The sequence below is a fragment of the Rosa rugosa genome, chromosome 3 (assembly GCF_958449725.1).
Source record: "Rosa rugosa chromosome 3, drRosRugo1.1, whole genome shotgun sequence".
Lineage (NCBI taxonomy): Eukaryota > Viridiplantae > Streptophyta > Magnoliopsida > Rosales > Rosaceae > Rosa > Rosa rugosa.
The window spans coordinates 58,463,172-58,486,359 of NC_084822.1; the positions used below are offsets into that span (position 1 = coordinate 58,463,172).

General features: G+C 38.4%; 5 protein-coding genes across 7 annotated transcripts; 4 read left to right on the top strand and 1 right to left on the bottom strand.

Moving 5' to 3' along the window:
- The first annotated feature begins 266 nt into the window (after positions 1-266).
- LOC133738474 (cryptochrome DASH, chloroplastic/mitochondrial) lies at positions 267-4,359 on the top strand. The gene is made up of 13 exons (XM_062166029.1): positions 267-669; positions 818-957; positions 1,060-1,257; positions 1,353-1,478; positions 1,612-1,686; positions 1,803-1,919; positions 2,009-2,055; positions 2,330-2,406; positions 2,640-2,715; positions 2,856-2,925; positions 3,071-3,194; positions 3,373-3,422; positions 3,752-4,359. The coding sequence occupies exons 1-13, from the start codon at positions 276-278 to the stop codon at positions 3,968-3,970; spliced, it is 1,713 nt and encodes a 570-aa protein (XP_062022013.1). The 5' UTR covers positions 267-275; the 3' UTR covers positions 3,971-4,359.
- Positions 4,360-4,556: 197 nt separating this feature from the next.
- Positions 4,557-9,033, top strand: LOC133738970 (pentatricopeptide repeat-containing protein At5g24830). 3 transcript variants are annotated; one of them, XM_062166675.1, is made up of 7 exons: positions 4,557-4,820; positions 4,904-5,049; positions 5,163-5,348; positions 5,978-7,575; positions 7,935-8,120; positions 8,230-8,371; positions 8,484-9,033. In XM_062166675.1, the coding sequence occupies exons 1-4, from the start codon at positions 4,815-4,817 to the stop codon at positions 7,413-7,415; spliced, it is 1,776 nt and encodes a 591-aa protein (XP_062022659.1). In that variant the 5' UTR covers positions 4,557-4,814; the 3' UTR covers positions 7,416-7,575; positions 7,935-8,120; positions 8,230-8,371; positions 8,484-9,033. The 3 variants fall into 3 exon arrangements, with proteins under 3 accessions (XP_062022659.1, XP_062022657.1, XP_062022658.1); XM_062166673.1 differs by having other exon boundaries at positions 4,560-4,820; positions 5,154-5,348; XM_062166674.1 differs by having other exon boundaries at positions 4,560-4,820; positions 5,154-5,348; positions 7,986-8,120.
- Positions 9,034-9,981: 948 nt separating this feature from the next.
- Positions 9,982-13,982, top strand: LOC133739166 (uncharacterized protein At2g24330-like). The gene is made up of 6 exons (XM_062166896.1): positions 9,982-10,234; positions 10,323-10,602; positions 10,812-10,956; positions 12,123-12,232; positions 12,658-13,081; positions 13,253-13,982. Exons 2-6 carry the CDS (start codon positions 10,336-10,338, stop codon positions 13,543-13,545), a joined length of 1,239 nt encoding a protein of 412 aa, XP_062022880.1. The 5' UTR covers positions 9,982-10,234; positions 10,323-10,335; the 3' UTR covers positions 13,546-13,982.
- Positions 13,983-14,382: 400 nt separating this feature from the next.
- Positions 14,383-21,926, top strand: LOC133739165 (ubiquitin carboxyl-terminal hydrolase 26). The gene is made up of 15 exons (XM_062166895.1): positions 14,383-14,615; positions 15,011-15,108; positions 15,205-15,801; positions 16,351-16,606; positions 16,852-17,594; positions 17,977-18,085; positions 18,311-18,489; positions 18,699-18,983; positions 19,051-19,258; positions 19,746-19,817; positions 20,123-20,353; positions 20,449-20,712; positions 20,862-21,003; positions 21,220-21,430; positions 21,600-21,926. Exons 2-14 carry the CDS (start codon positions 15,029-15,031, stop codon positions 21,312-21,314), a joined length of 3,261 nt encoding a protein of 1,086 aa, XP_062022879.1. The 5' UTR covers positions 14,383-14,615; positions 15,011-15,028; the 3' UTR covers positions 21,315-21,430; positions 21,600-21,926.
- On the bottom strand, positions 21,598-22,954 carry LOC133739168 (guanine nucleotide-binding protein subunit gamma 2-like). The gene is made up of 4 exons (XM_062166897.1): positions 22,626-22,954; positions 22,469-22,521; positions 22,325-22,369; positions 21,598-22,236 (listed from the first exon to the last, which is right to left on the bottom strand). Exons 1-4 carry the CDS (start codon positions 22,812-22,814, stop codon positions 22,155-22,157), a joined length of 369 nt encoding a protein of 122 aa, XP_062022881.1. The 5' UTR covers positions 22,815-22,954; the 3' UTR covers positions 21,598-22,154.
- Between the last annotated feature and the right edge of the window lie 234 nt (positions 22,955-23,188).

The window sequence follows — 23,188 nt, forward strand, 5'->3', positions numbered from 1 at the left end:
ATTCACTCACTTATTAAGTTTTGTATTTTGAATAGGTACTTGAATGAATGAAGAAGTTTCATGATAGTTAATTTCTCCAAATTTGATCATTCACGTTTTGAAATCGGAAACAGAGCGAAAGCCGTAAAATAAATATAGACTTACTGCCTCTATTAACGGAAATAACTGTCATTTCCCTCCACGGCTAACAAACATCCACGTTCCAAACTCTCCACTCTCTGCCACGTGTCAGCTTCCCAACTGCTCAAAACTCTCTGCAACCAACTCCATATGCCATGGCTGTTCTTCACTCCTCGCTCGCTCCGTACTCTCTCAAAAAGCTCATTCTTATCCCACATCTGAAACCCAGAAAAATCTGTCATTTCCAAGCCATGAGCTCCAGCTCCAGCTCCAGACCCGAACCCACTGCCTTAGTCCACAAGGTTCCGGGTCTGAACCCGGACGAAATGGACCGTGTCTCGGACCAAACCTTTCAGAGGTACACCTCCTCTTCTGTTAAGAGAAACGGCAATGGGGTCGCCATTGTTTGGTTTCGAAACGATCTGAGGGTTCTGGACAATGAGGCTCTCTATAAGGCTTGGCTTTCGTCCCGGGAGGTTTTACCTGTCTATTGCATCGATCCCAGGCTTTTTGGCTCTACCTATTACTTTGGTTTTCCTAAAACTGGAGGTACCAATTTTAATCTATCAAAATTGTTTCATCTTTCGGTTTCGTCCTTGAAATTTACTCATTTTGGTTTCAGCATTGATGTCATTACTTTTTAATGTGATATGAATCATGTGAGCTGAAAATGTTGTGCAATTTGGGTGTTTGGCAGCGTTGAGAGCCCAATTTCTTGTTGAATCCTTGGCTGACTTGAAGAAGAATTTAACGAAGCGGGGTCTTAACTTGCTCATTCAATATGGGAAGCCTGAGGAGGTTCTGCCTTCTCTTGCAAAAACTTACGGAGCTCACACAGTTGAGTGATTTCCACACTATTTGATTTAGTAGAATGATTTCACTGTGATTTTTCGACTTATTAAAGCAGTAGAGTGTTGGTATGTAATCTAATCTACTTAGGTATATGCCCAAAAAGAAACTTGCAGTGAGGAGCTGAGTGTCGAAAGATCAGTCAGCAAAGGTCTGCGGCGAGTGGTTTTACAGAGTCCTGCGAATAATCCCAATTTACAACTTATATGGGGCACCACTATGTACCACATAGATGACCTCCCGTTTGATACCAGTAGTTTACCGGATGTGTATACTCAGTTTCGCAAGGCATGGATATATCTGTCTAGTTCGTTGTACTTTGATTCAATTAAGTGATAGAGGTTTTCTTTGCTAGCTGTTATTGATGATCCAACAACTTGCAGTCTGTTGAAGCGAAATGCACAGTTCGTTGCTGCATTAGAATGCCAGCATCTCTGGGGCCAGCACCCAGCATTGAGGACTGGGGATGTGTTCCTTCATTGGATCAGTTTGGACTTCAACATCAAAATGTAGGTGTGATCCAGTATAGACAAAAATGTACATGGATAGGTCTAGTTTATGAAGAATGTGAGCTCTTTAAATGCAAAATTGAGACATGAAAATGACAATTTTTCCCTTTTGTTTCCTCTCGATGTGATGCAGGTAAGTTTAGGAATGAAGTTTGTTGGGGGTGAAAGTGCAGCATTGGGCAGAATAAATGAGTATTTCTGGAAGAAGGCAAGAGAACTCTATAAGTTATATCTATTAATGCTCCAGAAACCTTACATACTTAAAGGAACATTGATTATTGAGTAATTTGGTCTTCTTCTTAATCTCATGATCATGCATTGCAGCATCTGCTAAGTATATATAAAAAGACCAGAAATGGGATGTTAGGACCTGATTATTCAACAAAGTTTTCTCCTTGGCTTGCTTCAGGAAGCCTTTCTCCTCGTCTCGTACATGAAGAGGTAGAAATCCTTGATTTAGTTTCTTCTTTTGACTATATTACGCCAAACTGAGACTAGTTTTTGCATGTGATTTTAATTTATTCCTTAAGGTAAAGAGGTATGAAAAAGAAAGGCAAGCAAATGATTCCACTTACTGGTAATTCTCTTTCTCTCTCTAATAGAATGTACTCGTCTTGTTTGGATGAGAAAGTACCTGCCACTTTTCTCACTCTAGTGTTGTCAATTTAATAACTGATGATTCATTTTTGTTTGACGGAAGTAGAAATGTCTTGATACAAATTTATTGAACTGTCAATATGTCTCTCTCTCTTGGAGTGGTGATATAGATTCCATTTAACACACTATAAACCACTCTGCTGTTTTGAACTTTAGATCATCTTTCTTTCTTTAATCTATGTTAAATGTGACAGGGTATTGTTTGAACTGATATGGAGGGATTACTTCAGGTTTCTATCAGTAAAATATGGGAATTCTCTTTTCCATCCAGGTAATGATAGACTTTAGTTTATTGTTTTGACATTCAATCATGTAAAAGGATCAAGAAGTGGGAAAAATAAGTAGAGTTCTGTAACTTCTTTTAAGCGAAGAGCTCATTGCTGTGTAGCACAAGTGATCACTTGCTTGAACATATTATTGTAGTTACACTTCACATTACTTCTCTTTATTGGTACTCATGTCATTCTTTTGTCTTTTTTCTTTTTCATCTTTGCTTGGCTAAAGGTGGCCCAAGAAAATTGGAGCATAGATGGAGCCAAGAAAAGACTTTATTTGAGACCTGGAGAGATGGCCATACAGGGTACATTGTTTTGTTAGAGATTTAGATGTTTCATATTTGTGTGTACATGATCTGAAATAGAAATAAAGAATTCTTTGTCTACTAGGCTGTTGTAATTCTTGGACATTGGTAATGATATACAGAGCTTGTTGAACCTCTAGGTACCCACTCATAGATGCGAACATGAAAGAGCTGTCAGCCACTGGATTCATGTCAAATCGGGGAAGACAGGTAATTCAAAGTAAAGTTGCCATTACATACATTAGATTTCTGCATTAATACATCACAGCATCTTATTTCAGTCTTAATGTTATGATTTCCTGCAAATGTTGAATTAGTCTCGATGCTAACTAATAGTTCATCTATTATTGTACAGATTGTATGTTCCTTTCTGGTTCGAGATATGGGTATTGACTGGCGCATGGGAGCTGAATGGTTTGAGACATGCCTTTTGGATTATGACCCTTGTTCCAATTATGGTAATTGGACCTATGGAGCAGGTATTTCAAGTTCATCGTTTCATTTACCAATATTCATGATTGTTTCTCTTAATGCTGCCTGGATTAGTATTCCTCTATGTATGACCTACCATCTTAACCACCTTCTTCTTTTAAACTACACTCGGATGACCATGAATTATAAAACTAATCATCATTCTATTGTATTTATCTTGTTTAGGAGTTGGAAATGACCCCAGGGAAGATCGTTACTTCAGCATTCCGAAACAAGTAAGTACACTACTACATCGCTTCCTTTAATTTTTAACAAAGACTAAAGTAAGACCAAACTTTGAATGTCCACGCATACTGAAGAGATGCTTGAAATTTATGAGTCAATCTGGAGTGATCGAAGAAAATATTGGTATTCTTCCTTCTAACAGGGAAGAAATACAATACGGACACATTAGCTATAGTGACTATTTTCTTTCACTACTGTCTGACAGAAGACTGCATGAATCTAATGTGCTTGTGAGGTTTCAGATATTCAAGTCATTATGCTCCTAAGAAATGCTCCTGAATGCTTTAAGTACCTAAGAAATGCTCTTATATCTCTTCAGGCCCAGAATTATGATCCTGAAGGCGAGTATGTAGCTTACTGGCTTCCACAGCTACAATCATTTCCAAAAGATAAAAGGCACTTCCCTGGAATGGCATATATCAAGCAGGTTGTCCCTCTCAAGTTTGGTAATGCCGGTAAGTATCAAAACCACGACAAGACCTCGACTGCCAGAGGCAAAAACTTTGGAGGAAGACAAGCAAAAGGGTCCAGGAGATGAATCTGTGAAGATGGAAAAATATTGCACTACCTTATCCTTTTCAAAGAAAGAGAGAAATGAGGGTAATAGGGATTCTTTCTATTTCTGAATTTGGAGTAGGTTCACATATGGACGCATGCAAAATTGCTACAAAGTTTCAAGATTTGTATGGCATTATACTTATTTGTCATAGGGGAGTGATTTTGGCCTTCACTTCACACTTGCACCCTACTTTTCAAGTAAGTAAAAGTAGAACGCAAGTGGTAAGATATGTCGCTCGCCTAGCATATATGTTAGCTTTTATTTTGTGAAGAGTAATTATTTTTATTTTTTATTTTTTACACTTTCGTAGTTCTGACCATCACATAATACTCTGATCTAATATATTGCAAGTTGATTTGATTATTAGATGTGAGACATCTTACGAGAAAGAGTTAACCTATAAATTCAAGTGACACGATAAAGTTACTCTTTATTTTAACCCGACTGACACAATAACACGATATCTAGTCTTTATCGGATTGTATCATACTATAATTTTCTTTTTTACTTGAAAAATAAACAAAGTGAAAGTGAAACCAAAAGGGTAAAAATTGATGTGGCAGACTCGCACGGATTAATATATCGGAGTGGATCCAAAGGTCAGTATCGTTTTGGCGAACACCAACGCCGCCGGCTAGGGCTCTCTCTCTCTCTCTCTCTAAACGGCGTCGCATGGAGTAGAATATAATCCGAAGCTCACCCAGTCAGTAAGGTGATGAAGGAAGAAGAAGAAGAAGAAGAATCTGAAGCTCAGTAATAAACCAATCCCACATCCCACATCTTCTTCTTCTTCTTCCTCAAGAATCTTCACAGAAAGCCTACAATGGCGGTAAGTCTAATCTCGAATCTCTCTCTGCTTAACTTCATTTTGTACTTCATTTACATGGGCGATTGTTTGCTTGGGTGTAACAGTGTGCAATTGTGTGCGGAGAATCATCGCCGTCCCACATTACGCTTTTCCGATGCTTGAATCGAACCCTGGACTCTATCAAGGACAATATCGCTATCATCTTCGCTAACATTTTGGGCTGCCAAGCTAACACCGATGAAAATTTCAGGTAACTCACCATTTGGTTGCTTAGAAACTGAGCACTTTTTTTTTTTTTTTTGGTGTGATATGTATCTGATATTTTTTTTGTGCTTTTGTAATGTTTATATGAAGGAATTGTAGGAGTGAGGATCTAGTTCCATCTAGTTTCGAGGAATTGCTGGCAAAATGGGGTGAGGATAACCACTTGATTGATCAGGATTGGTTTTCGAGGAAGAAGAATGCCGGCAATGATCAGGATCCGCAGGCAGAGTTCAATGTGTTGGATACAATGCTGAAGGATAGTTTGGAGCGTCTGAAAACAATGAGGTCGAATCTAAATTTTGAGATTTTTATTTGTTGAGAGGAGTAGGTAGGTGAAGTAATGAGGCTAGTCTCATTGCCTCTGAATGTTTTATAGATAGAATCATAGGGTTGAAGTCTCGAGGACTGAGCTTACTACAATCGTGTGTGCACTTTGATAGGGCTATGGTACTTCAAGTCATTCGATGATGGTTCAAGTAAGCTGGTTGAGTTTGTTGTCACCTCTTTCATCAATTACAAATAGATCCTACTTAATCACTTTTGGTCACTTCTTGTTATACTGTTAACAAATCTTAGGTTGCTATATATTTGACTGGATGTGTATCTAAGATGTGACTCTCTTAGTCTCTTATAATTAGGGACCAGATATAGTCATTTTGTCTGAGACTTGTCTTCTCGTACTATTTAAACCTCAATATGTCAGTACTATAGATGCTCTAGTTTCAGTCGGATGAGAGTGCTTAGTTCCTTTTTTCTTTAAATTTTTTATTTTATTATTATTTTATGTTTGTTTGATGAAAGCAGTCGCTTAGACTAGTGAACTATTTTTTCAAAGAGATTGTTGGGTTTGGGGTCACATTTGTAGATATATATTTCATTGTTTATAACATGTCTAAACTATACGTATAATGCAGGGAATCAGTGGCAAAGATAGGTTTTTTGGGATGCACTTTGACAGCTAATTACTCAGAACACATGGACATCATAAGGGGTTTATGCGTTGATGGTAAGTTGGGGTCTGCCTTTTGGCTTCGGAGAAAGATGATGAAGAAAGGGATTATTCCAGATGTATCGACACATAATTATCTATTGAATGGACTGTGTAAAGCTGGCGACTTGGAGAAGGCAAATTTGCTTATCAGGGAGATGCTAGAAATGGGTCCCGCTCCCAACTGTGTCACATACAACACTTTTATTAAGGGTTATTGCCTTCTTGATAAAGTGGATAAAGCTCTTTATCTTTTCTCCACAATGGGTAACAGTGGTATTAGGCCGAATAGTATTACTTGTAATATTCTCGTACATGCATTGTGCAAGAAAGGTCTTGTGGAGAATGCTAGGAAGCTTCTTGAAGAGATATTAGATGATGATGATGATGAGAAAACAGACTCAGGTATAATCACCTTAACTACACTTATGGATGGTTATCTTAAAAATGGAAATATGGTTCAGGCACTTAGTCTTTGGGTTGACATCCAAAGGAATACCCAAGTAGATGTCATTGCTTATAATGTTCTCATCCGTGGATTTTGTTTGAGTCGGCAAATGAACCTTGCTTATGGATACTTCTGTGAAATGACCAAAAGAGGTTTACATCCTGATGTTTTTACTTGTAATACACTTATAAGTGGTCTTTGCAAAGAAAGAAAGTTTGAGGAGGCTTGTTACATCCATGGTATTATGCCAAGAATGGGAATTACTCCAGATAAAGTTTCATACAAAATAATTATACAAGGCCTATGTATCCAGGGAGATGTTGTCAAAGCTCATGAATTTCTTCTTAGTATGTTAGAGAAGTCGATGGTGCCTGAGCCTTTGATATGGAATTGTATTATTGATTGTTATGGAAGATATGGGGATCTTAGTAATGCAGTTTCTGTTAAGGATCAGATGTTTGCTTTTGGTGTTCAACCAAACGTATATACTTACAATGCATTGATCCACGCACAAGTGAAAGGAGGAAATATCATTGATGCTCTTTCTCTTGAAAAGGAAATGCTTCTGTCTGGTCTTTTTCCTGATGTGGTCACTTATAATATGTTGATAGGGGGAGCTTGTAACTCAGGGCATTTGGAATTTGCCACGGAGCTATATCATAAAATGCTGAAAATAGGACTTGATCCAGATATATATACTTACACTGAACTAATCAGAGGGAACTGCAAGAGAGGTAATATCAAGGAGGCAGAAAATGTTCTTGCGAAGATACAGGCATCTGGTTTGCCTATTGATGATGTTCCATTTCAGATACTTTTCAAGAAGTACTGCAAAATGAGGGAGCCTGATAAAGCATCTGGCATTTACGAGAAGTGGCTCGTGAGGAGGAATGAGTTGCCCTCTTTAAGAACTTAGGTCATGCATGCGTATTGTAACATTGTTTCTAAAGAACAGGGTTCCATTGTGGCAGACAAGTAAAGAGTTCGAGGAGCTAAATTCAACTGAACACCACCTGATGGAGGAGGTTTTCTGCTTGTGGCAAATTGGATTCTTTCTTCCTATGATCTCTCTGGAGGTATGTGTTTGCACAAATATTCTATCCACACTTTAGAGTTTTTTAAACTTCTGAATTTTTTTGAATTCTTATTTCTTTCTATTGACAAGTAGTCATGCTTTAGGTATGCCTAATTGTATCTGGTAATTCATGGAATGCTGGAAGAAAAAAAGAAAAAAAAGCTTTGGTCTGTGCTAGTTAAATTCGAACTTTAAAGATGTTCATCTTGTTGGGTGTTATGTTAACACTTGATGACTTATATTGGGATGGAAATGAGTTTCTGGGTCATTTTTAGTCGTCTGTCGTCTTGGGTTTGACGTTTGGGTTAAAATGTTGTTGAGGTATACGGCTTCTGACATTTCTGTTAAAAAATTCAACAGGATCATGCACTTAACAGGTCAGCTGATAGAATTCAGTATGTTGCTTCACAGCCCGGCTCCTAAAACTGGGACAAGACCTGATCATTCCTTTAATGAATGCTTGGAACGTCATATTAGGACAATCTCCTGCAGGATGGAGTATATTCAACAGGACTTTGATCAGAATGCTCAACCTATAGTCTTCAGGTTGGTTTATTTAATCGGTTTTCCTCCTGACCTACATATATCCATATAAACAACACAGCGTCTGTGCATATTTAACTTCTCCTTTTCTTTTCTTTCTATTGTCTTTCAGGCTAAGCAGATGGAACCAGTCAAAAGTACTTTCTGATTTCGATGATGGAGAAACCTATGATATATGTGGATGCCCAAACAGTCACTGACCAGTGTGGCAAGGCTTCAGAGCTCAAAAATTCAAAGCATGCATCTTCACTATGGTTAGTTTTATAGTCGAGTTCATCACTGAACAAAGATTTGATACTTAATCTCAATGTCCAGCAGAGAAAGTTTCAGTTTGTGGTTCAACACAATTGTTTTCAATATGACCAGGTCCAAGAGTAGAATAAATAAGAACTTGCCTGTCCACTTATTTGATCAACTAGAAGATAGGCCTCTTGCCTTGCTTGATGGGTGAAGAACAAGGTTGGCACTTTGATCATCAGAGAATTTGAAGCGAAAAATGGAGTCCTATGAAGGGCCAGAGATATACCCTAGTGGATGCCTTATAATTCATGAAGAAGCAAACTCGTACAGCGAAGCCATCTCATCCCAATTCAGATGCAAGGAGTGAAGCAGGTAGTCACTTGTCTGTGAAGACAAGGAAAATACAAAAGCACTGATGGTGTGGGGTAGAAAGTGATTAGTAAATTATTTCAGAAGGCGAGGTGAAATTTCATCCCGATTTACAACTTTATCTTTTGGCAAGTTTTCGAGCAGCTTCAGTTGGTTGAGGAAGCATGTTAGAATGGAGCGAAAATTAATTTGTGATGGTTTCTGAACTATAGCATATGACGTTGTATCTGATACAGTGTTTCTCCTTCTTTTTCGATCAGTAATAGTATCAACATGTGATCCATGACTGGTGATCGCATTGGTCAAATGCAGTGGGATGCTCCCATGATTGCTAAACTTTATAATAACAGAGGTGGAGGAGATCGAGTTGGTTGAAACTGCATGGGCAAAGCATTCTTTTATTCCTTGGAAGGCAAAGCATTAACACTTGATGCCTTATTGCAGCTACAAGAGAGGAAAAGAATACCAGGAAAAGTGAAGGAACAGCTACATGTCTATGCTAAACTTTCAGTCCTCCCGTAGAAAGTTAGAAAACGATTCCTATGTTTTTGTTTTTGTAACTTTCAAACCCAAGATTCTATTCTTTTCTTTTCCTTTCTTCACTCGGAAGGAAAACCTAGTTATTCTTTGCCCCCAAAAATTTGGAAATGAGAAATACAAATTTGATCAACCATATGTACGGCCATACTTGCTTCTCTGAAAAACGCTTAAAAGAGATAAGATGGTCATTGAAACTATTGGAAAACACACACCTAAGATGGTCTTATTGCCCATCTTGATCAGGGAAGAATCTCCTTCCATCACAATTGTGAGAATAATCAATAATGTAGGGCTTGTTCATTTCTGATAATCTACATGACTTGCTCAATCTAAAAAACAAAAATCGTCTAGTGTTTCAATTATATTAGCTAAACAGACGCTTTGGATGGACGGTTTCAATAACAGCCTATATTTTCATAATTAATTGGTAGGAAAAAAAGGGAAATCAAAAATGGATTGAAATTACATTACATGATTAGAGAGGACTCGTTACTTAATAATGACGGTTATTTATGACTAATTACATTTGGCGGCAAGAGCCAAGAGCCAAGAGCCAAAGAGGCGAGAGAGCGGGGTCCCCAAGCGTCGTGCCTTCCAAAGAGGAGGGTTTTAGCGGTGGGTCCCATTCCCACCGTGTATTCCGGCTCCGCGTTGGCGCCGAGCTCAAGCGCGTGAAACCAACCGCAAACTACTAAAAAGGAAGGCAACAAAAATAAAGGAAGCAAGGAAGGAAAGAAGGAAATCGAGAAAGCTTTTCCCCAACGATTTTTGGAAGAAGACCCTCCTTTCTCTTCTTTCTCGACACTCTCACTCCTCCACAGATACTCTCTCTCTCCTCTCTATCTCTTCCTTCATCTTCATCGATAATCGAAGCTCCGCTTTGCGTTCCCCTCACGTTCTTCTTCATCGATTCTCATCATTACTCTCTCTCGCTAAAGATCTGAATCAATCCAAGGCTTCTCGATCCGGTAAGGTCCCTATCTCCAACGACTTCCATCATCTTCTAGATCTGAATTTGCTTAATCTTATCTCTGTGTTCTGGTTGATTTGTTGCAGACAAGGAAAAGCAATGGCGGATGACAAAGGCCTTGAAGGCGACAAGAGCGACGCCCCCGCCCCCACCGCCGCCGCTACGCCTCCGGCGGTGCCGAAGAAGAATCGCAAGGGATTTTTTTCCAGAATGTTTACCGGCATGTTTCGGCACCGGGACGATTTCGAGAAGCGGCTGCAGTATCTCTCTAAGGAGGAGATTACTGTGGTCAATAGAATCAACAGGAGGGCTCTGACTCGGAGAAGCTTCACCAGAAACGTCATTGCATTCTCTATTTTTTTCGAGGTATTCCAAAATGTTGCTCTGCTTATATTAGGCACACGCTACCTGCGTTGTTTTGGCTCCATTAGGAATTCTGAAAATGCACCATTACCATTGTGAAATTAACGAGAGAAAAAATGAGGATAGGATGGTGTATGCTACTTACTTCTGTGTTATCTTCTGTTTTCGTTATTTTCTTACTGAGGATTGTGCTTTGAATCTTTGATATTCAGGTTATCGCAATTGGTTATGCTATAGCAACCACGAGAACGACTGACTTGGACTGGAGGACGAGGACATTTCGAATTTTGCCAATGTTTCTGTTGCCTGCTTTGTCTTCTTTTACTTATTCAACATTTATGAACTTCACAAGGATGCGTAAGTGTCTTAAACTTTCCAATTTGCTTCGTTTGCGTGAAGAATATTTTCGGTTTTATATTCATGTGACAGTTCTAATAACTGATTAGAACTATCTGGTTCCACGTTTGTTTGCATTTGTTAGGAGGCAACTTGACCTATTGATTCAGACTTGTGTTGTTCATTTCCTATTTATTTCTTGAGTTAGTTTGGGCTTGATTGTATATTATCTCTGAGTGTAGCTTCTCATTGCATTTGGAGCTGAAAACCTATTAACTGAATACCCCCTCATAGACATTTCCACCTTAAATTGTTGTAGTCATTTGTTAGATTACATTTGTTGAAAGTCACTTCATCCCTATATTTTAAACCTCTTCTGTCTTCCATGCTAAGGGATGTTTGAATTGTGTTCTGTAGTTTGTTGCATGGAATGAGCAAATCCTGTCTGAATTTTATTAAATGTTAGCTGTCTTAACTTTTAAAAGTTGTAAGATATAGTTGTGAGAACATTATAACATACTTGTGTTAAATAGTATGAGAATGTATAAACCACGTATGAGTTTCATTGGATGGAAAACAAGTGAAAGTTTGGGAATTTAGTTGGAAGTCATGAATGCAGCTTACAAGTTGTTGAACTGTGTAATTGGCCATGCTACTGGTAGTAGTTCATCAATGATACAGATCTATTCAAGTTCAGTACTGTTTCCAATATGCCCATATGGTCTACTAAAACAAAAATACACATATGGTACATATCATGCATATTTTTACCAGCAAAAGTCTCTTTCTGTCTGTCTCTGCATTGTTGAATGTCTTGACATTTTTTTATTTTTTTATTTTTCTGTTGTAAGTGTAAATTTACCAGCTTTTGTGCATGCATATATCATGGAGATGATGCAAAAGCATCAAAAATAAGGTTTTTAGGTATCTAAGATCACGTTGGTATTTTAATGGATCATCTGCCAAAAGTTAGAAACTGGACCTAATGTTAGTATTTTATCAGTATATTAACTAATTTGTTTTTAGAATACTTTAAATGGTTGGTGTGTGAACTGCGAACCAATTCTTTAGAGTGTACTGCAAAGGCATACTTGTTGGCTTTCTGTGTCTTTCCTATCTGTTGCCTTAGATAAGTGTAGGCTACTTTCTTAATGTTGAGGCATAACAATCTGATATCTCAATTATAGGTGATCGCAAAGATAATAAGACCCTGGAAAGGCTCCGGGCTGAAAAGCAAGCAAAAATTGATGAACTTAAAGAGAAGACAAACTATTACTCTACTCAACAGCTTATTCAGGTAATGATGAAAAGCAGCTTTATACTGCTTTTATTATATGTCCTTGCGTCTCATTATTGAACTTGTCTGGTGTTATTTGTAAGTTTGTTTGAAACTTTGAATTATTATCAGGTGAATGGTGTAGATCTTGGTGCATCATTTGCCCTTCATCTCATTTTGTCTTATTTGGCTGTTTTAATGGGTGTGTGGTGGAAGACTTCTATGATTTAATGGAAAACCAATAGTAGAAACAATTTGTAAAGCTTATTCCCATGATCATATGGCATGTTTCTATTGTTGGTGCTGAATGAGTTTGTGCGCTCCAAGAGCTTTGTCTTTAACATGATTGTGGTGCTCTTATGCTGGTTTCTTCGAGTAGTGGTGTACGTTTTTATTCACCTCCAATTTCTTTGGTTGTGCTTACGCCATGTTCTTTTTTTATGCAGAAATATGATGCTGACCCAGCAGCAAAGGCAGCTGCTGCAACTGTCCTGGCATCTAAGTTGGGTGCGGATTCAGGCCTAAGATTCCATGTAGGAGATGAATCTAGAGCTAATGCCCCATCTGGGAGAAGCAAGGATGTTGAACTTGTCCAGTCTGGTGAACTTCGAAACCGGAAAACAGGACTCACCAGATCTAATAGTACAGGGAGTACACAATTGCTTTTTTCTGAGGAAGAGACTCCTTGTTCTGTTGGGTCTGAGGGTCCCCAGACTGCTGAGCATGGTCAGCTGGTTGTTGCTCATCAGAATCCTCAAGCATATGCTGCACAAGATGGAAATTGGATTGCTCGTATTGCAGCATTACTTGTGGGTGAGGATCCAACACAATCTTATGCCCTCATATGTGGCAACTGTCATATGCACAACGGTAAGTCATCCACATCCTGATCCCAGTATGAGCACTTGCTTTTTTCGGTGTTTACTTGAAAGAAGTGAAGGAAAGTCTTGATTGCAGTGGTACCCTGCAGGCTGATGCACTCACTTTGTTGTTCCATTTCGTGGTTGAAGATACTGATCTGATATTCTTTTCTCTCTACAGGGCTTGCTAAGAAGGAGGATTTCGCATACATTACTTATTATTGCCCACACTGTCATGCTCTAAATAGGCCAAAGCATTTGGAAGGGGGTGTTACTGGTTCAGGCTCTCCTGATTCGGGATCTCTGACAGCAGGGGACAGGAGTGATGTAGCAAACCAGGCCAGTGATTCTTTGAATGACAGTGTCGTCACAGGTACCAGCTCAGTTGTAGCTGGTCCTGAGATTGAGCAAATAACTGAGAGGCTTGTGTCGGGTGATACAGATACAGTTAGTTTAGAAGAAAAACACGAGTAGGGTAAAGATGTTCTCTTTTTGGATTTAGGCCTTCTTTCCCCTTTGCTTATAGGTATGGGGGCTTTGTTTTCTGCTGGACGGATTTATGGGCTTGCCTTATATGCTTGGTGTGTACAAGAAAACGTTGAGATCTTAACCAAGAGACCTTTGGAGCTTTATGATCATGGATTACACTGGTTGTAACTTTGTACATCTTTTGAATTTTCATTTTCTGAATTTCTCGGTTCAGTTGTTTGAGCTGGTAACGGCGGGTAAATGGTATACTATCTAACTTTCCGAATTTGGAAACTAGAACTGATTGCTGTAATGCAATATTACGAAAGGAATGTCGCTTGAGTTATTCGGAGACTCTTACCTTTCCAAATTTGGAAACTAGAACTGATTGCTGTAATGCAAATATTATGAAAGGAATGTCGCTTGAGTTATTCGGAAACTTTTACCTTGGATTGGTTACCTTATTTACGGGTAAACTTTGCTGTTAAGCTCCACGGAAACGGTTACTCGTGCAGATATTAACGTATATTTTGAAAATTTCAGAATGTGTCAAAGAAAGAAGTGAAGACCTCGTTTCGACTTACGTCACGAGACCAAATGATCACGAAGCACATTCAATTCTTGAACTTCATAAAAGATTTTAATTAAAAAAAAAAAGTAAAAATGTAATTGAATGTTGTCAGTCAAACTAGTTGAACTACTGTAAAAGTCGCCTGAGATTCTGACTGGATCTTGACCCTTCACTGAAACTCGTGTCCCTCCCAAATTTTAACTTGGCAAGTAAAAAAATAAAACAGAAAAAGGGCGACCTTTCCTTATATTTGACAATTGACATGAATAAAACTCATAAAAACCAACAAAGGCAAAGCAAATGTGACCCCAAAATCAAAATCGAAGCTATTTCAATTCTCTCACGCTGACCTAAAATAAAAACCCCCAAAATTATATAAATTTTTTTTTTAATTTTTATTCCGATTTTCACACCAAAAACCGGCTCTTCATCTTCTCGAGCTTCAGCTACAATCAAACACAGCTTTCTTCTTCATCTTCGTCTTCTTCTCTCAAACCACAACCAGGTAGCTCTCCATCCATTCTTCAATATTTGTTTCTTGTTTATTATTATTATTTTTTTATGCTTTTACATACATGAATTTTATTCCGACTAGAATTTTAATATTCGTCGGCGATTAGCCTAATTTTGATCGTACTGTAGTTTCTAGGGTTTTCTCTGCGTTTGTGATTTTTTTAGCTTCAGAAAGTTTAATACGCGTTCCTCACTAGCTTTGAGAATGCACAATGGAAGTGTTTGCATCTGAAATTTATTGGAATGCGAGTTTGAACTTCAATTGTAATCACCCAGGGCACTACGAATTTTTGTGCTTTTCCATTCAAGCTTCTGTTTTTGTATCTGTATGTGCATATTCGATTAGTATCTGTAAGAATTCACGGTCTGAGTTCATGTCCATTTCAGGGTTGGTCGGTTGTTAAAATGAGCCGGCCAAGTACTCGGAGTAAAAACAAACGAAATAAGCAAGGGGATAATGGTGACACCACTTCTGAAATATTGCGGTAGGAGCATTTTCTTTTTATGCTTGAAAATTTTGTATCTTTTGCTTGATGTGCATCTTTTGATATGTTTGGATTCACAATGTGGTTTCGGTGTAGGAAAATTCATGCAACGGGTGAAATAACAAACCAGGATATAAACACACTGTATAAAATTTCAAAGCCGGTTTGTCAGGGCTGCCGTGTGAATACTAAAGACAATCCGAATTGCTTTTGTGGGCTAATTCCACCTCCTAATGGCAGTCGGAAATCTGGCTTGTGGCAGAAGACATCTGAGATTCTGCAAAACCTTGGCCCGGACCCTTCTCAGGATCTTCGTTCTTCTGATGACTGTCCTGCAGGCCTCACAAATCTCGGTGCGACATGTTATGCTAACAGCATACTCCAGTGTTTGTATATGAACAAGCCCTTTCGCGAAGGTATCTTCTTGGTTGAACCTGATGTCTTGGAACAACAGCCGGTGTTGAATCAACTTTCTCGGCTTTTTGCACAGTTGCATCTCAGCAAAATGGCTTTCATAGACTCATCCCCATTTGTGAAAACTTTGGAGTTGGATAATGGAGTTCAACAGGACAGTCATGAATTTCTAACGTTATTGCTGTCTTTGTTGGAACGTTGTCTAAGCCACTCTAAAATTTTGAAGGCAAAAGCTATTGTTCAAGATCTTTTCCGTGGAAGTGTGTCACATGTTACGAGGTAAGACTGAATATGTCATTAGTGTTTGTATATTAATTTGGCATTACTGTGAATATTATTCCTGGTTTTAATTGGCTAAAATGATAAAAGTGCTGGTGGCTGTGCATTTCCCATCTTTCTTGTTCATGCTAGCCCTTTGTTTTATCACAAATACTTGTCCCTAAACTATTAATACTTTTCTCTGAAAAGAATTGTTGAAGGTTCTGTTGTTCAGAATTTTCTAAATGAACTTTTGAAATTTCCACTCCTCTGGTCATTATGTGACATTAAATATACTGAAGTATGTTTAATTCTTTCTCAGGAACCTTTTTTTTAAAGATGGGAGGAGATAGTCATTTTTAATTTGTGTAGCTCTTAGTTTTGCTTTATTTCATTTTAAATACCAGTCAGTACTTTTGTAGTCTGGCAACAAAATTTTGACACGTGCTTCTGATAGAAGCAACTAAGCAACTCTCCAGTTATGCCTTCAGTTAACCTCAGATTGCTACTCCTTAGTTATATTCTTCTTCTTTCTAATTACAGTCATAATTCACACATATATGTATGTAGGTGCTCAAAATGTGGAAAAGACTCTGAAGCTTCTTCAAACATGGAAGACTTTTATGAATTGGAGTTGAATGTGAAGGGTTTGAAAAGTTTGGATGAGAGTTTAGATGATTACCTCAGTGTTGAAGAGCTTCAGGGAGACAATCAATATTTCTGCGAGTCATGTAAAACAAGAGTTGATGCTACTCGAAGCATCAAGTTGCGCACATTGCCTACTGTTCTGAATTTTCAGCTTAAGCGATGTGTTTTCCTTCCAAAGGTAGTTTATGATGTACATTTTCCATGTTCTAGCTAGAATGATTAACTTTTAACCCTTGAGAATGATCATTTATGTGCATGTCAATGAGCACAGAAAACCCATATAAGCCTATCCTTCAATACACATCTTGGCACTTATACAGAGGTTGAAATTGCAGTATTGTTGTTTATAGGTCTGTATACATTGACTTGTAGGAAATTTTATTTTTTTAATATTCTATTTTCTATATTGATTTGTGTCAGTAGACGACAACAAAGAAGAAGATTACATCTGCATTTATGTTTCCTGGAGTACTTGATATGAGGCAGAGGCTATCTGAGCCTTCTCAGATTGAATCAATATATGACTTGTCAGCTGTGCTGATTCACAAGGGAACTGCAGTTAACAGTGGCCACTATGTAGCACATATCAAGGATGAGAAGACAGGGCAATGGTGGGAATTTGACGATGAGCATGTCTCAAACTTAGGGACTCACCCGTTTGGAGAAGGGACTTCTAGTTCCAATAGCAAGCCTCTTAAACCTGAAGCAGTTAACCCATCTTGCTCAGAACAGATGAATGGTGTTTCTAATGGTGATAAGATGGATATTGATCACCAACAACCTTCAGATTCTATTACTAGTTGTGATGTGGAGACATTTTCATCAAGTGATGCATATATGCTGATGTATAATCTCAGGCATTCCTGGAAGGATAATGGGAAAACCCATGTTGAATGTAATGCCAATAATATGAAGATAGAAGATGATAGTGTTTCTGGTTCTCTTCCATTTAATCTTTGTGAAGAGATTAAAAGCAGTAATGCATTATATCTTGAATCTTGCCGAAAATACACATTTAAGAAGGAAGAAGAGATGAGTTGTATCAAAGAAAGAAGACAGGAAGTGCGCTCAATTTTGTCTGAAGCTCCTGTTCGATCACTTGAGGAACCATTTTTTTGGGTTTCAACAGATTGGCTTCGTCAGTGGGCTGACAACATTACTCCACCGTAAGAACATGTTTCATGTCGTTGTTTTATAAGTTGGAGTTCTCTCTTTCAAAAATGTTTCTTTCTGTTGTACATGCAAGTTCACATTCTTTAAATCTATAAATTTCCTTTGTGTTGGTAGTTTTCTGTTCATGCCGAACCTTTTTTATTTTATTTTTCTTATCGGAAAATAGGATTTGGGGAAAAGAATTAAACTACTGTTGCTAGGAATTTTACCGGCTAAAACATCACTGTGAACTTTTTCTTTCCCTTTCTTTTTCATATGTATATTTTAGTTATTAACTTGCTCTCTGCTACAGCACAATGTGAAGGTTTGTGTTTTGCAAATTTATTTATTTATTTATTCTTTTTGGCTTTTGACTCGCACTACGATTGCATGCAGTGTTCTTGACAACAGCTCCATCCAATGCATGCATGGAAAGGTTCCAGCATCTAAGGTTGGCTCCATGAAGCGGTTCTCAGCTGAAGCTTGGACCAAGTTGTTCTCTAAGGTAGTTGCTTGAGTGAACTTGCTTAATGTTGTGCGAATTTCTTGTTATGTTTATAATGACTTAACCCAGTAAATTGTATTGAACTCATGATGCTTTAATGAACCTATGGTCCACTGCCCGCCCGCCCCCCCCCCCCCCCCCCCAACTCCAACTGTGTGTGTTTCTGTTACACATCTGATAATTAGTGATGGTCTTTCTTGTTTGATTGGATGCTGACAATTTCAGCACAATGGGGGGCCAATTCTGACCAATGATGACTCCTGCACGATTTGCCTTATTGATGGGGCTCGAGATGTGGTCTCTGCTGACAGCTATAGGGATAGGAGAATATTAATGAAGCAAGTTGCTGAGGATGCCATTGCAGGGAGGTGTTCAGATGGAACATACTATGTTTCTAGATCATGGTATGACTGGAAACACTGTTGGGTTGCCCTTCACACTTCAACTTATGCTAGAGACATATAATATTGTCACTGGCTTTTCCTTACAAGTCAGTTGAGGCATCATAATATATATAATGATGGAGGCTGTCTAGTTCTTTGTGCTTTTCATGACATCTGCTTTTAAGACTCTTTTTGTTAGTGATTGTCGTAATTTTTTTTTTTTTTTGTAGGTTGCAGCAGTGGCTTAAAAGAAAAATTCTTGATGCTCCATCTGAAGCTGATGCAGGACCAACAGTTTCAATCAGGTGTCCTCATGGACAGCTTTTGCCTGAGCAAGCCCCTGGTGCTAAGAGATTGCTTATTCCAGAGATCCTCTGGCTCTTCCTTTATCAAGATGCTTTAACAGTAAAACCTGCTGAGGACCTGGGTTGTTCAACTTTTCTCTCAGACTCTCTACAGTGTTCTGAGTGCAGTGATGAACTATCTGAAGTTGCATGCATGGAGGATTCTTTAAGGTAACTTGAGCACACTCATACTTCAAAGCTTAATGTGTAATTGCTCTTACCATTTTGTATGCTGCAGATTGGTCAGGGAAAAACAGCGCCAGACTCATGATAAATTGGCTGCCGGGAAAAGTATTCCTCTTTCTCTGCATTGCAAGTATTACTTGATACCCTATTCTTGGCTTTCAAAATGGAGAACCTACATCAACGCAGCCGGAAGGAATATTTCTTCAGTAGAGAAACCGGAAACATTAGATGGCATCATGGATTTGATCAAGTGTGAAAAGGTAACCTGCAACTTTACGCGGCAATATTTTGTTCAACAATAGTCTGGTACCGCTGATAGAGTGTAATTGGCGATTTGCGGGGTTTTGATTTCTACTGTATTTATCAGCTTATTATACTGCTGTCTTTATGTAAATAGAAGGCCAATGAAATTTTGAGGGACCTCATCATTTTATGTAGATTTTTTATTATTTTATATATTTTTTATTATACTTATTATTTTTTTATTTTTAAACGTTTTAACACTGGTGTGAAGGCCTCTGTGCTAAATGGAGAGCCTCTGCACCAACACAAAAGCCCTGCACACCCTAAATTCTTGCCATTCTTAAGCTGCTATTTCTGATGAAATGGGAAATTTTCACTAGGTTTGATAAAACTATTGGGACATTTGAAATCTATTGTCTTTCTAATTCAATCTGCCTTTTTTCTGTGTTTTTAGTTATTTCTGTTATTAATATATATAAATAACCTCTTTATGCTTTCTTTCAGCACTCACGACTTCTAGAAAGGCCTGTTGATCTGGTCTGTAAACGTGGTTTGATTTCACAAAAGTCTTCCCCTGTAAGTATCTGAATACACGTCTTTGAGTGTGTGGGTGTGTGGTTTGGGCGGGGAGGGGGATGTCATGGTGATATTATTAGGTTTCTTCCTATTTCATATCTATCTTGAGAATGCAAAAAGTATGTTGACCATAATTCTAGAGAGATTGATGAGACATTTGTTGGGAAGAGAATGGTGAGGGAATGATATCATCTGAATTTGTTGTTTAAGCTTTCTCTGACTTTAATGATCAAAGTTTCAAGCTTGTAACTATTCTTATGCTATAGTGTTGGAATTCTTGCTTATTCTGTTGTCTTTGGATCTAGGTGGATGGGTTAATATTCATTACTGAGAGTGACTGGAAATCCTTCTGTGAGGAATGGCGTGGTATTGAGGAAAAAGGTGCATCTGCTGAAATCAAGTTAAGTAATACTGAAGGAAATAACTTGGCAGAGTCCTCTGATGATATGCAAATCTGTGAGGAGGACTTGAGTACTCCAAATCTCGTGAATAGTGAAGTTGATTCTAGATCGCTTGTGATTAGGACTTTCCCTGAGGTACAGGAAACTCTTTTTTTTTTTTTTTTTTTTGTATTGTGCTGCATAGTAGAGGGAGTATACTTTATAACATGATACTTGCTTCTTTTTGTTAGATATGTGAGGACTGCATTGGAGAGAAAGAAAGCAGGGAGCTAATGCGAAAGCTTGAGTACTGCAATGAGGATATATATGTATACTTGGTACATGGCAAGGAAGCTCCAAAATATATTTTACAAGCATCTGAGACTAGTTTTGATCCAGATCGCCGAGTTTCCAAGCGCTCTCGAAAGACAAACACCGGAGATCAAATAAGTTTGAAAGTCTCTGGTTCTACATCGATATACCAGTTAAAAATGATGATATGGGAATCTTTTGGGGTATGTTTGTAATGTTTCACATCGATATACCAATTAGAAATGCATTCTCTTGTCTTGTGCCACTGGCATTTTCCTCCTGTGTTTGAATAAGTTTCTCAATAATTTGTAATGTTACTGTTGGCATCTAATTACTAGTTTAATATATGCAGGTTGTTAAGGAAAACCAGATACTTCACAAAGGCACCCGAATAATTGATAGTGAATGTGCTACTCTGGCAGACTTGAACATATTCCCAGGGGATAAGCTTTGGGTGACTGATTCAGAAGTCCATGAGAACCGAGATATTGCTGGTAACTTAATTTTGTTTGTTACTACACTAGAAATAAGTGGAATGTGGTGCTTCAGATTATCCTTTATTCCGATTCCATAAATATTGCTCTGTCTGGATTAGTTGACGTGATGTAAATGCTTTGTTATTCACCAAATGTTTCTGATTGGTCTAATTGTGATGCATTGGTCAGTTTCAATTTTAGTTGTTAACATGAAGTTTGACGATGTTTCTGCAGATGAGCTTTCTGACCAAAAAATGGATGTTCAACACACTGAAGAGGGTTTTCGAGGGACACTTTTGACGACAAATATCCCATCCCAAGTTGTTTAAGAAGCATGTTTTTGCTAGTTAAATGTCAATATCCAGGGTTTTGTAAATATTGACTGAGGGGAGGTGACTTGAATTTTTAATCTTCAGACGGCATGTTGGAAGACCTGCATTTTTAGGTTAGTTGCAATCCTATTGTTGATCTTGTTTCTTTACAGTTGTGAAACTGGCTAGTATCAGTTTTTTTTATTTTTTTTCAAATTTTATTTTATTTTTTTATCAAACTTCTCTCCTTTGATTCATTCTGCAGTTCTTTCCTTAGTGACTATTTTTGCATTTCTTTGGCAGAAGCAGTTCTTGAACCTAGTATTGGTGAGCTTCCTGCACCTAAGAAGGCTGGTCCAATGTGTAAAGTAGATCGCCCTCTCCCTTCCCCTACCCCGTAAGAGGATGTGTCTCGTGGTCTGAGTGTTCTTGTTCTATCCAGTCCTGGTCATTTTTCTGTTCATAAGGATGTTAGCGTGCCTTTTTAATCTTTTGTCCAAATGTACATGTTGTGAAAAGTGTTTCGAGTGTGATGCTTCTTTATTCAGTAGCTAATAACTTCTGCGGTTACTCATCATTGTACCAGTAAGCCTTTGAGTATTAATAAATCGATTTTCATGTGTTAGTTCCTCCAGAAGGTTGATGAAAGCAATCGTGCACTGGTTTTATTCAATTACAGGAGCCAAAAAAGATCTAAATAGCCTCGTTCATAGGCAAAACTTCCCCGAATTTATATTTGCTGTTTTGTATCCCAATACATTCTTCCCAATTTGTTGTTCGAAACATTATGATCAAGGTAATGCAAAATGTACAAAAAATAAGAAGACATATTTGGGAGAGAAATTGGTTTGCCCATTCTTAGATCCAGCGATTGTTATTTCTGGTGTTGTGTGCTCCTCTGAACCACCTATCCCAGCCCGCTTCAGGTGCTCCTTTACTCCTGTCATTTCATATCATTCATCCTCATCTCTCAGTTCATCCCAGTAAAAGAGAAACACACAAGAAAGAAAAGAAACTAGGGTGATTACCATGGAAGCAGGGGATCAGAAACAGATTCAATGCTCGCAACAAGTCTGTTTGTATCAGAAGTTTAACGGAATCAGACCGTGTTTAAGTCTAAGAAAACAATGATGCATCATGATATCTTGGATTAGAAGCAAGAATTTGCTTACTCTTTGCAGACAAAGGAGGATTCGCCTACTGCTTCGAGCTCGTTAAGCTCTTCCTGCATCACAATTTTTTTTTATTATCGTAATTAAATTCCTGGATTCTCTAGGATTTATAGGATGGGAATATGGGTAGGTGAGGAAGAGGAAGTGGGGATTGGACCTGAATAATGTTGATTTGAGTATGGAGATGGGAAATAGCAGCAGCCATTCTATGCTTGCCTACAAAAGTCGGACATGGCGGCCCTGCTCTGATTCCTGAGCCTGTTGCTGCTGCATCTTCTCTCTTTGCTCCTCCTCCTCCTGATCTTCCTGGAGAAGATGATATGTTTTCCTCTTGCTGCTTATCCATTGACAACAACCAAGCTGTGGTTCAGACTTGAGACTTGAGAGGTATGACCTAGATTTATAATTGATTAGTGCCAATAGGGTGGGTGGAGATTGGAGAAAGAAAGAGAGAGAGATAGTGGACCTCGCTTGTTTTTGATGATTAAAGCAGTGTGGACATGGAACAAGAAACAAATAAAGAAAGCAATGAGAGTGGAGAAATTCTTAGGTGGGGGGGGGGGGGTTTCCCCCACCACGTGGCTTTAGGGTCACCCAATCAGAACAAAGAAATTTTTTCTTCTTTTCCAAAAATACCCCTGCTCCCTAAATGTACAATACCCAAAAGACCCCCTGCTAGGCAGTGATTGGTCTGCCGCATTGCCACGTGGTGCGGGTTGC

Coding starts and splice junctions, on each gene's coding strand:
- LOC133738474 (XM_062166029.1), top strand. CDS start 276: ATGGCTGTTCTTCACTCCTCGCTCGCTCCGTACTCTCTCAAAAAGCTC. Junction 1,258..1,352: donor TGTATACTCAGTTTCGCAAG/GCATGGATATAT, acceptor AACAACTTGCAG/TCTGTTGAAGCGAAATGCAC. Junction 2,407..2,639: donor GAATTCTCTTTTCCATCCAG/GTAATGATAGAC, acceptor GCTTGGCTAAAG/GTGGCCCAAGAAAATTGGAG.
- LOC133738970 (XM_062166673.1), top strand. Junction 5,050..5,153: donor AACACCGATGAAAATTTCAG/GTAACTCACCAT, acceptor GTTTATATGAAG/GAATTGTAGGAGTGAGGATC. Junction 5,349..5,977: donor GAGCGTCTGAAAACAATGAG/GTCGAATCTAAA, acceptor CGTATAATGCAG/GGAATCAGTGGCAAAGATAG.
- LOC133739166 (XM_062166896.1), top strand. CDS start 10,336: ATGGCGGATGACAAAGGCCTTGAAGGCGACAAGAGCGACGCCCCCGCC. Junction 12,233..12,657: donor CTACTCAACAGCTTATTCAG/GTAATGATGAAA, acceptor TTTTTTATGCAG/AAATATGATGCTGACCCAGC. Junction 13,082..13,252: donor CAACTGTCATATGCACAACG/GTAAGTCATCCA, acceptor TTCTCTCTACAG/GGCTTGCTAAGAAGGAGGAT.
- LOC133739165 (XM_062166895.1), top strand. CDS start 15,029: ATGAGCCGGCCAAGTACTCGGAGTAAAAACAAACGAAATAAGCAAGGG. Junction 18,086..18,310: donor GGACCAAGTTGTTCTCTAAG/GTAGTTGCTTGA, acceptor TGACAATTTCAG/CACAATGGGGGGCCAATTCT. Junction 19,818..20,122: donor TTTCACAAAAGTCTTCCCCT/GTAAGTATCTGA, acceptor CTTTGGATCTAG/GTGGATGGGTTAATATTCAT.
- LOC133739168 (XM_062166897.1), bottom strand. CDS start 22,814: ATGGATAAGCAGCAAGAGGAAAACATATCATCTTCTCCAGGAAGATCA. Junction 22,370..22,468: donor TCCTCCTTTGTCTGCAAAGA/GTAAGCAAATTC, acceptor TGATACAAACAG/ACTTGTTGCGAGCATTGAAT. Junction 22,237..22,324: donor TCTGATCCCCTGCTTCCATG/GTAATCACCCTA, acceptor ATGAAATGACAG/GAGTAAAGGAGCACCTGAAG.